This window comes from Pseudophryne corroboree, chromosome 5 (assembly GCF_028390025.1).
Source record: "Pseudophryne corroboree isolate aPseCor3 chromosome 5, aPseCor3.hap2, whole genome shotgun sequence".
Lineage (NCBI taxonomy): Eukaryota > Metazoa > Chordata > Amphibia > Anura > Myobatrachidae > Pseudophryne > Pseudophryne corroboree.
The window spans coordinates 419855422-419867803 of record NC_086448.1 but is presented as its reverse complement, the minus strand read 5'-3'; the positions used below and the strand labels follow the sequence as shown (position 1 = coordinate 419867803).

Sequence of the window (12382 nt, the reverse complement as noted above, 5' to 3'; positions counted from 1 at the left end):
GGAGCCCCCTTTTGAACCCTTGGAGTCCGTGGATCTCAAATGGCTAACTGCTAAGGATGTATATCTACTGGCTATAGCATCAGCCAGGAGGGTATTGGACTTAGGAGCTCTGTCATGCCGTCCTCCTTTCTTGATTTTTCTTCAAGATGGATCAGTTCTTCGGAAAAGGCCGGGTTACCTTCCTAAAGTGGCTTCTAAGTTCCACCTTAACCAGGAATTGTGGTTTTGGCCTTCGCCTAACCAGTATTGTCGAGGAAAGAACGTTCTTTGGATGTTGTTCGGGCATTACAGATTTACGTGTATCGTTCTGCTTCTATTAGACGTGGTGATATCCTGTTCATTGTCTATGGTTTTCACAAGCGAGGTTCATCTAACAAACAGACCCTGGCCGGATGGAATTAGAATGGTCATTGATAGATTAGAATGGTCATTACCCAAGCATCTGTTCAAGTTGACCTACCTATGACAGCTTTCATTTCGGAACATTCTACTCGGTTGGTTGGACCTTCTATTTACACTTTTATTAGGTTTTATGTATTTGATACATACTCCTCCCAGGATGCTTCCTTTGGACGCCGGCTTCTACTACCTTCACAGGCACATCCCCTCCCTTAAAATACTGCTTTGGGACATCCCGGTGTTCTCTTTCTTTTAAGTACATAGGGGTATATGCAATTGCGGTCGAATTCCCGAAAATGTCAAAAAACGGGACATTTTCGCCCAAAAAAAAAAATCGACAATGCAATTCGGTACTTTTCGTCAAAAAAACGGACTTTCCAAATTCGACTTTTTGAAATTCGACATTTGTCAAATTCGACATTTCTGCAATGGTACAAATGCGGCAATTCGCCAAAAGTATATTCAATTGAAGTTTGGAAATTCGACAACAGTGCTTTTAGACAGTAAATTCGTCATTTTCAATCCGCCACACTTTGGTGGCGGAATCTAATAAAATTTTTTAAAAACATGTTTTTTTTGGTGTTTTTTTTTATTGGTAATAGCATATCTATGTATATTAGAAGGGATTAGGTACTTGGTTTGTCTATTTTGGAGGCACAAGTATTATTTATATATTTTTAAAAATATTATTATTATTATTATTATTATATATATATATATATATTTTTTTTTAAATGGAATGGTAAAAATCTGAAAAAAAATTGCGTGGGGTCCCCCCTCCTAAGCATAACCAGCCTCGGGCTCTTCGAGCCGGTCCTGGTTCTAAAAATCCGGGGGGAAAAATGACAGGGGATCCCCCGTATTTTTAAAACCAGCACCGGGCTCTGCGCCTGGTGCAAAAAATACGGGGGACAAAAAGAGTAGGGGTCCCCCGTATTTTTTACACCAGCATCGGGCTCCACTAGCTGGACAGATAATGCCACAGTCGGGGGTCACTTTTATACAGCGCCCTGCGGCCGTGGCATTAAATATCCAACTAGTCACCCCTGGCCGGGGTACCCTGGGGGAGTGGGGACCCCTTCAATCAAGGGGTCCCCCCCCCCAGCCACCCAAGGGCCAGGGGTGAAGCCCGAGGCTGTCCCCCCCCCATCCAAGGGCTGCGGATGGGGGGCTGATAGCCTTGAGAAAATTGAAAGAATATTGTTTTTTTTCCAGTAGTACTACAAGTCCCAGCAAGCCTCCCCCGCAAGCTGGTACTTGGAGAACCACAAGTACCAGCATGCGGGAGAAAAACGGGCCCGCTGGAACTGGTACCTGTAGTTCTACTGGAAAAAAAATACCCAAATAAAAACAGGACACGCACACCGTGATAGTAAAACTTTATTTCACACATGTCGACACATACATACCTATGTTCACACGCCGACCTCTGTCCACTTGTCCAAGTAGAATCCACGTGTACCTGTGAATAAAATTATACTCACCTGATCCAGTGTCCAGATTATAATCCACGTACTTGGCAAAAAACAAAAAAAACCGAACACCCGAACCAAACGGACTGAAAGGGGTCCCATGTTTACACATGGGACCCCTTTCCCCGAATGCAGAGACCCCACGTGACTGCTGTCACAGAAAGGTCCCTTCAGCCAATCAGGAAGCACTACTTCGTGGCACTCACCTGATTGGCTGTATGCGCGTCTGCTGGCAGACAGCGCATCGCACAGCTCCCTCCATTAGTTTCAATGGTGGGAACTTTGCCGTCAGCGGTGGGGTTACCCGCGGTCAGCCGCTGACCGCGGGTGACCTCACCGCTGACCGCAAAGTTCCCACCATTGAATATAATGGAGAGGCTTTGCGATGCGCTGTCTGACAGCTCAGACGCGCATAGCCAATCAGCAGAGTGCCAGGACGTTGCGCTCGCTGATTGGCTGAAGAGACCTTTCTGTGACAGCAGTCACGTGGGGTCTCTGCATTCGGGGAAAGGGGTCCCATGTGTAAACATGGGACCCCTTTCAGTCCGTTTGGTCCGGGTGTTCGTTTTTTTTTTTTTTTTTTGGCAAGTACGTGGATTATAATCTGGACACTGGATCAGGTGAGTATAATTATATTCACAGGTACACGTGGATTCTACTTGGACAAGTGGACAGAGGTCGGCGTGTGAACATAGGTAAGTATGTATGTGTCGACATGTGTGAAATAAAGTTTTACTATCACGGTGTGCGTGTCCTGTTTTTATTTGGGTATTTTTTTTCCAGTAGAACTACAGGTACCAGTGGGCCCGTTTTTCTCCCGCATGCTGGTACTTGTGGTTCTCCAAGTACCAGCTTGCGGGGGAGGCTTGCTGGGACTTGTAGTACTACTGGAAAAAACAATATTCTTTCAATTTTCTCAAGGCTATCAGCCCCCTATCCGCAGCCCTTGGATGGGGGGGACAGCCTCGGGCTTCACCCCTGGCCCTTGGGTGGCTGGGGGGGACGGACCCCTTGATTGAAGGGGTCCCCACTCCCCCAAGGTACCCCGGCCAGGGGTGACTAGTTGGATATTTAATGCCACGGCCGCAGGGCGCTGTATAAAAGTGACCCCCGGCTGTGGCATTATCTGTCCAGCTAGTGGAGCCCGATGCTGGTGTAAAAAATATGGGGGACCCCTACTCTTTTTGTCCCCCGTATTTTTTGCACCAGCACCAGGCGCAGAGCCCGGTGCTGGTTTTAAAAATACGGGGGATCCCCTGTCATTTCTCTATCGTCCTAAGTGGATGCTGGGGTTCCTGAAAGGACCATGGGGAATAGCGGCTCCGCAGGAGACAGGGCACAAAAAAGTAAAGCTTTTACCAGATCAGGTGGTGTGCACTGGCTCCTCCCCCTATGACCCTCCTCCAGACTCTAGTTAGATTTTGTGCCCGAACGAGAAGGGTGCAATCTAGGTGGCTCTCCTAAAGAGCTGCTTAGAGAAAGTTTAGCTTAGGTTTTTTACTTTACAGTGAGTCCTGCTGGCAACAGGATCACTGCAACGAGGGACTTAGGGGAGAAGTAGTGAACTCACCTGCGTGCAGAGTGGATTTGCTGCTTGGCTACTGGACACTAGCTCCAGAGGGACGATCACAGGTACAGCCTGGATGGTCACCGGAGCCGCGCCGCCGGCCCCCTTGCAGACGCTGAAGAGAGAAGAGGTCCAAAATCGGCGGCTGAAGACTCCTGAGTCTTCATAAAGGTAGCGCACAGCACTGCAGCTGTGCGCCATTTTCCTCTCAGCACACTTCACACAACAGTCACTGAGGGTGCAGAGCGCTGGGGGGGGCGCTCTGAGAGGCAAATAAAAACCTTATTAGAGGCAAAAAATACCTCACATATAGCCCACAGAGGCTATATGGAGATATTTAACCCCTGCCTAACTTCAAAAATAGCGGGAGACGAGCCCGCCGTAAAAGGGGCGGGGCCTATCTCCTCAGCACACAGCGCCATTTTCTCTCACAGAAAAGCTGGAGAGAAGGCTCCCAGGCTCTCCCCTGCACTGCACTACAGAAACAGGGTTAAAACAGAGAGGGGGGGCACTGATTTTGGCGATATTGTATATATATAAAAGATGCTATAAGGGAGAAACACTTATATAAGGTTGTCCCTATATAATTATAGCGTTTTTGGTGTGTGCTGGCAGACTCTCCCTCTGTCTCCCCAAAGGGCTAGTGGGTCCTGTCCTCTGTCAGAGCATTCCCGGTGTGTGTGCTGTGTGTCGGTACGTGTGTGTCGACATGTATGAGGACGATGTTGGTGAGGAGGCGGAGAAATTGCCTGTAATGGTGATGTCACTCTCTAGGGAGTCGACACCGGAATGGATGGCTTATTTAGAGAATTACGTGAGAATGTCAACACGCTGCAAGGTCGGTTGACGACATGAGACGGCCGACAATCTATTAGGACCGGTCCAGGCGTCTCAGAAACACCGTCAGGGGTTTTAAAAACGCCCATTTACCTCAGTCGGTCGACACAGACACAGACACGGACACTGAATACAGTGTCGACGGTGAATAAACAAACGTATTTCTCATTAGGGCCACACGTTAAGGGCAATGAAGGAGGTGTTACGTTTTTCTGATACTACAAGTACCACAAGAAAGGGTATTATGTGGGAGTGAAAAAACTACCTGTAGTTTTTCCTGAATCAGATAAAATAAAATGAAGTGTGTGATGATGCGTAGGGTTACCCCGATAGCAAATATTGGCGTTATACCCTTTCCCGCCAGAAATTAGGGTACGTTGGGAAACACCCCTTAGGGTGATAAGGCGCTCACACGCTTATCAAGTGGCGTTACCGTCTCCAGATACGGCCGCCCTCAAGGAGCCAGCTGATAGGAAGCTGGAAAAATATCCTAAAAAGTATATACACACATACGGTGGTTATACTGCGACCAGCGATCGCCATCAGCCTGGAGATGCAGTGCTGGGTTGGCTTGGTCGGATTCCCTGACTGAAAATATTTTATTCATGTAGAGCATTTAATAGGATGCATTCTATATATATGTATGTGAGATGCACAGAGGGATATTTGCTCTCTGGCATCAAGATAAGTGCGTTGTCCATATCTCCCAGAAGATGTCAGGGACACGACAGTGGTCAGGTGATACAGATCCCATACGGCAGATGGAAGTATTGCTGTATAAAGGGAAGGAGTTATTTGGGGGTCGGTCCATCGGACCTGGGGACCACAGCAACAGCTGGGAAATCCAACCTTTTTTACCCCAAGTTACATCTCAGCTAAAAAAGACACCGTCTTTTCAGCCTCAATCTTTCCTTTCCCATGAGGGCATGCAGGCAAAAGGCCAGTCATATCTGCCCAGACATAGAGGTAAGGGAAGTAGACTGCAGCAGGCAGCCCTTTCCCAGGAAAAGAAGCCCTCCACCGCGTCTGCCAAGTCCTCAGCATGACGCTGGGGCCGTGCAAGCGGACTCAAGGTGGGGGGGTAGTCTCAAGAGTCTCAGGGCGCAGTGGGATCACTCGCAAGTTGACCCCTAGATCGTACGAGTATTATCCCAGGGGTAAAGATTGGAGAGTCGAGACATCTTCTCCTCGCAGGTTCCTGAAGTCTGCTTTACCAACGGCTCCCTCCGACAGGGAGGCAGCATTGGAAACAATTCACAAGCTGTATATCCAGCAGGTGATAATCAAAGTACCCCTCCTACGACAAGGAAAAGGGTATTATTTTTCCACACTATATTGTGGTACTGAAGCCAGACGGCTTGGTGACACATAGTCTAAATCTAAAATGTTTTGAACACTTACATAAAAGGTTCAAATCGAGATAAAGTCACTCAGAGCAGTGATAGCGAACCGGAAAAAAGGGGACTATATGGTGTCCCTGGACATCAAGGATTACCTCCATGTCCAAATTTTGTCCTTCTCATCAAGGGTACCTCTGGTTCGTGGTACAGAACTGTCAATATCAGTTTCAGACGATGCCGTTTGAATTATCCACGGCACCCCGGGCCTTTTTACCAAGGTAATGGCCGAAAAGATGTTTCTTCAAAGAAAAAAGGCATCTAAATTATCCCTTACTTGCACGACCTAAAAAGGGCAAGTTCCAGAGAACAGTTGGAGGTCGGAAGAGCACTATCTAAAGTAGTTCTTCGACGGCACGACTGGATTCTAAATATTCCAAGAATCGCAGCTGTTTTCCGACGATACGTCTGCTGTTCCTAGGGATGATTCTGGACACGGTTCAGAAAAAGGTTTTTCTTCCCGAGGAAAAAGCCAAGGAGTTATCCGACCTGTCAGGAACCTCCTAAAACCAGGAAAGGTGTCTGTACACAAGAGTCCTGGGAAAAATGGTGGCTTTTTACGAAGCAATTCCATTCGGCAGATTCCATGCAAGAATTTTCCAAAGGGATCTGTTGGACAAATGGTCAGGGTCGCATCCTCAGATGCACCTGCGAATAACCCTGTCGCCAAGGACAAGGGTATATCTTCTGTGGTGGTTGCAAAAGGCTCATCTATTGGAGGGCCGCAGATTCGGCATACAGGATTTGATCCTGGTGACCACGGACGCCAGCCTGAGAGGTTGGGGAGCAGTCACACAAGGAAGAAACTTCCAGGGGGTATGGACGAACCTGGAAAAGTCTCTTCACATAAACATTCTGGTACTAAGAGCAATCTAAAATGCTCTAAGCCAGGCGGAACCACTCCTGCAAGGAAAACCGGTGTTGATTCAGTCGGACAACATCACGGCGGTCGCCCATGTAAACAGACAGGGCGGCACAAGAAGCAGGAGTGCAATGGCAGAAGCTGCCAACATTCTTCGCTGGGCGGAGAATCACGTAATAGCACTGTCAGCAGTGTTCTTCCCGGGCGTGGACAACTGGGAAGCAGACTTCCTCAGCAGACACGATATTCACCCGGAAAAGGGGGGTCTTCATCCAGAAGTCTTCCACATGCTAATAAACTGTTGGGAAAGACCAATGGTAGACATGATGGCGTCTCGCCTCAAGGACAAGTATTGCGCCAGGTCAAGAGATCCACAGGCAATAGCTGTGGACGCACTGGTAACACCTTGGGTGTACAAATCAGTATATGTGTTTCCTCCTCTGCCTCTCATACCAAAGGTATTGAAGATTATACGGTGAGGAGGAGTAAGAACAATACTAGTGGCTCCGGATTAGCCAAGAAGGACTTGGTACCCGGAACTTCAGGAGTTGGTCACGGACGACCCGTGCCCTCTACTTCTGAGAAGGGACCTGCTACAACAGGGTCCCTGTCTCTTTCAAGACTTACCGCGGCTGCGTTTGACGGCATGCCGGTTGAACGCCAGATCCTAAAAGGGAAAGGCATTCCAGAAGAAGTCATTCCTACCTTGATTAAGGCAAGGAAGGAAGTCACCGCGAAACATTATCACCGCATTTGGCGAAAATATGTCGCGTGGTGCGAGGATCGGAGTGTTCCGACGGAGGAATTTCAACTGGGTCGTTTCCTACATTTCCTACAATCAGGATTGTCTATGGGTCTCAAATTGAGATCTATTAAGGTTCAAATTTCGGCCCTGTCAATATTCTTCCAAAAAGAATTGGCCTCAGTTCCTGAGGTACAGACTTTTGTTAAAGGAGTACTGCATATACAGCCTCCTGTGGTGCCTCCGGTGGCACCGTGGGATCTAAATGTCGTTTTAGATTTCCTCAAATCCCATTGGTTTGAACCATTGAAAAAGGTGGATTTTAAATATCTCACATGGAAAGTGACTATGTTACTGGCCCTGGCTTCCGCCAGGAGAGTATCTGAATTGGCGGCTTTATCTTATAAAAGCCCTTATCTAATCTTCCATTCGGATAGGGCAGAACTGAGGACTCGTCCGCATTTTCTCCCTAAGGTGGTATCAGCGTTTCACCTGAACCAACCTATTGTGGTGCCTGCGGCCACTGGCGACTTGGAGGACTCCAAGTTGTTGGACGTTGTCAGAGCCTTAAAAATATACATTTCAAGCACGGCTGAAGTCAGAAAATCTGACTCGCTGTTGATACTATATGCACCCAACAAGTTGGGTGCCCCTGCTTCTAAGCAGACGATTGCTCGTTGAATTTGTAACACAATTCAACTTGCTCATTCTGTGGCAGGCCTGCCACAGCCTAAATCTGTTAAGGCCCATTCCACAAGGAAGGTGGGCTCATCTTGGGCGGCTGCCCGAGGGGTCTCGGCATTACAATTCTGCCGAGCAGCTACGTGGTCGGGGGAAAACACGTTTGTAAAATTCTACAAATTTGATACCCTGGCAAAAGAGGACTTGGAATTCTCTCATTCGGTGCTGCAGAGTCATCCGCACTCTCCCGCCCGTTTGGGAGCTTTGGTATAATCCCCATGGTCCTTTCAGGAACCCCAGCATCCACTTAGGACGATAGAGAAAATAAGAATTTACTTACCGATAATTCTATTTCTCGGAGTCCGTAGTGGATGCTGGGCGCCCATCCCAAGTGCGGATTATCTGCAATACTGTACATAGTTATTGTTAACAAATTCGGGTTATATTGTTAAGGAGCCATCTTTAAGAGGCTCTTTCTGTTATCATACTGTTAACTGGGTTTAGATCACAAGTTGTACGGTGTGATTGGTGTGGCTGGTATGAGTCTTACCCGGGATTCAAATTGCCTCCCTTATTGTGTACGCTCGTCCGGGCACAGTACCTAACTGGAGTCTGGAGGAGGGTCATAGGGGGAGGAGCCAGTGCACACCACCTGATCTGGTAAAAGCTTTACTTTTTTGTGCCCTGTCTCCTGCGGAGCCGCTATTCCCCATGGTCCTTTCAGGAACCCCAGCATCCACTACGGACTCCGAGAAATAGAATTATCGGTAAGTAAATTCTTATTTTTTCCCCCCTGGATTTTTAGAACCAGGACCGGCTCGAAGAGCCCGAGGCTGGTTATGCTTTGGAGGGAGGACCCCACGCAATTTTCCCCCGGTTTTTTTTCCGTTTTTATTTAAATCGGATCAAAATCCGTTAAATCGGCCGTTTTTCGACAGCGGGACTGTCAAATCCGTTTTTTATTGAATATGTTGAATTCCGGCACCCACTTGCCGGAATTCGACGGTCGAATTGTGTCGAATTAAAAAACGGGCGAAAAATTGCCGCGATTCGCCGCTAATTGCATATACCCCATAGAGTCCTCAGGGCGGCCCACCTTGATGCCCCTGGCCTCTCTGGGTTTGTATGGTATTAGCCACTGGTTACCTTCTCCTGTCCATGAGTGTGTGTTCTGGTGTGCCTAACGTTGTTTCTTCTCTGCCTTCTTTGGACTTGTTGACAAAACGGATTAGCCTGGCCTGGAGGCGGGGTTATAGGGGAGAGGAGAACAGCATTCTGGGATAGCTGAAAGCTTTGCTGTTGGTGCCTGGACTCCGCCTACCACCTATAACCCGATGTTCCCTGTGGACCCTATGAACTTAGAAGAAAGAGAGTTAACCAAGGTTAGTCTACCATAACTCTCATTTTCTAGTACAGGTTGAGTTTCCAATATCCGTTATTTAAAAAAACCGAAGTATTATAAAAAACTGTAGGTTTTCGTGAGCCAAGACATGTGACTTGATAACTTAATACCACTAGCTACGTGGTTTCTGGATCCCTCTCCTACTCTCTTTGTCATTGCCTACACCTCCCCAGCCAAGCTGTCACCTACAATCAGCGACTACCCTTTGGATCTGGGACTCTGCACTGACCCCCAAGCCATTGGGATTCCAGGTCCCTCTCCTGCTGTCACTGCCTCCTCTAACCACAACTGCCCCCCCCCCCCCCCTCTTTTCGTTTTACCACACGCTGCTTCCAGTGCTCTTCATATCCAGGTCCCAGCACTGACCCAGCCACCTCTGGTACTCTGGATACCTCTCCTGCTTTCGGCACCTCTGCTTGCCCAGCCGAGCTGTCATCCGCGACTTCCATACCCAGGAACCAGCACTGACCCAGCTGCCATAGGGACTCGTATGCTTCCTCCTCCCAGCTGTTCCACACTCCTCTGAAATGCCTTGGCCCTGCACGAGCCTGTCCGTGTGGATTAGCATGTATATATTTCAAAATCTGATATACTTCTGGTCCCAAGCATTTCGGATATTAAAGACTTAAACTGTAATGTCACCATGAGCTAATGTATATTGTTTCTCTTTGCTCATTAGTCACACACATTGCAGACACTTATAGACATCATCACTGTGGTAATATTATCACTGTGTAATCCCAGGAGATAGCAGCTGGTTCTAATATAAAATTTCTCGGGTTTTATTAGTTTTGAATTATTCTGACTGTGGCATCTCCTTAATGATTAAATGAAATAATAATGATGCCATAATTGCTTCATTGTATCTTAAGGGTGAATAGAAGCATGCAGGTTAAACATAGTAAAATAATTTTAAGGATATATAATAACAAACACTTTCCATAATGCTTGATGTTTCATTATAGGACAAATTTAGTTTAATAACCTAAATAAACAAACACTCCTATCTAATTTTTTTTTTTCCTTATTACATTTTCCTCTTTAATGGTACAGAGCCATGGTGGTGAAACTGCTACGGTGTGGCCTTTACGTCAGCAAAAGCTTATAACTTTGAGTAGCTCTTTACTGCTGACTGGTATAGCAGCTATTATTAAATCAGTATTACAAGTGATCATACATGTTAAATCTTTCACTCTTATGCCACCCTAGTCTGCTGTTTTATGATATGACCACCTAGAGAATATATTCTATTATATTGGAGAATAGATTATCACACATTTACACATTTGCTGGATGGGTGTTTATTTAAATAAGGACAATCCTTTTAAATGGTGTTGTCACTGACCTGGGCTGAGAGAATTGGGTACTCTGGGATTCTTCCGATGGTCGGGAAGAGGAACCGTAGCTGGGTCGCAAAAAAGACGGACGGATGTAGGTTTTCCTCATGCAGCTTTATTAATAATAGATACTTGAGAACAATACCAGAAACCACGGAAGGAAATGGGTGATAATGAATGAACAATGTTGGGGTCACGGAATGAAGGATAAATGACTTGAAAGCGGTGCTGAAGAACACTGAATGAAGAAATGAAGGATGATTTGAGAACGATGCTGAAGAACTCTGTATGAAGAAAAGAATGATGATTTGAGAATGATGCTGAACTCTGTATGAAGAAAAGAATGATAATTTGAGAATGATGCTTAAGAACTCTGTATGAAGAAACAAATGATTTGAGAACGACGCTGGAGAAATGAAATCACACGCACAATGCTTGGCGTCTGGAAACACCCTTGCAAGGCTGGAGACTGGGATCACACTTGCAAGGCTAGAGACTGAGAACACACTTGCAATGCTGGAGACTGGAAACACACTTGCAATGCTGGAGACTTGGGATACGGAGGGCTAGAGAACACTCCTTCCTGAACTGCAGCGTGAGCCTGGGAACAGCTGTGAAGCGACGATACTCGGGCACCGGAGCTTTGCCCGGCGCCTCCCTTTAAACTTCCCGCTCTGTTCCTATTGGCCGCTGCGGTCACGTGACGGCTGACACACATCACTGGCCCAGTGACGGAGCACACAGCGGAGAGGTAAGTGTGGCGGCCGCCGCTGCCCCTTTGTGACAGGTGTTTTTTCAATTATACAACAGCAGATAAGTGAATAAAATGTATTCATATCAGTTAGGTATCCTACTGTATATATGTAATAAAAGGCTAATGCTGCTCCTCTCCTCTATAGGGGGAATTCAAGTGTCTTGTGTGTCGGCGCCCCTAGATGGTGCCCGACGGAGCAATTCAATTGTTGTTCCATTCGGTGCGCACAGCTGGTGGGCTGACATTACTGTTATGATGTTCCGTCATTTTTATGGGCTGGTAACTAGTTATTATATGAATGAGTTAATATTTATTTTCTGTAAACTAGTGTTTTTTTCCCCCTCTGTAGGAGTGTGATATTTCATGTACATCAGCTCAACAATTAGATCAACATCTTATTGGAGTAAAGCATCGCGTAAGTTACATACATATTTCTATAATTGCTACCAATAATTAAGACTCCAAATAGTTACAGTAGCTTCCCACTCCTTACAGAATTCTTAAATTATTCTAACAGTAGCTAACTTATGCCCAATAACAAATCTGAAACTGTGCCTTTCCTTGAAGGGTAGGGGTGGGTGGGGGGTTATTCTATAGTCTGCCATTCTGCCATGCTATATTTAGAAGAAAAAAAAGAATGATCGTTGAGTAAAATCCGCTGTTTTTTTTCTTCACTACTTCGTGGCAGCCAGTACTCTGGGATGTACCCAAGCAGAATACAGATAGGGTTAATTACCAGTCCAAAATATCTAAAGCATAGTGACTTTTGTGTAGAGAACCAAACTGCTGCTCCGTAAATGTCCTGAGCCTTCCTAGCCCATGAGGTCCACACTTCTCTAGTCGATTTTGCTTTAAGAACTTCAGGATACCTGTCAGGAAACTGCATTTCCATCATGTCACTTACCGGTGCTCTGATGTGCTGGCCTCCGTAG

General features: G+C 46.6%; 1 protein-coding gene across 3 annotated transcripts in view; it reads left to right on the top strand.

The window, feature by feature from the left end:
- Positions 1-12382, top strand: part of LOC134927811 (uncharacterized) — a 245165-nt gene that overhangs the window by 15858 nt on the left and 216925 nt on the right. Inside the window, exon 2 of one of the 3 annotated variants that reach the window (XM_063922789.1) lies at positions 11800-11865. The exons of the other annotated variants lie outside the window; for them this stretch is intronic. Coding sequence (XP_063778859.1) covers positions 11800-11865 — 66 coding nt within the window. The remainder of the gene's footprint in view (positions 1-11799; positions 11866-12382) is intronic. 3 annotated transcript variants of the gene reach the window in all.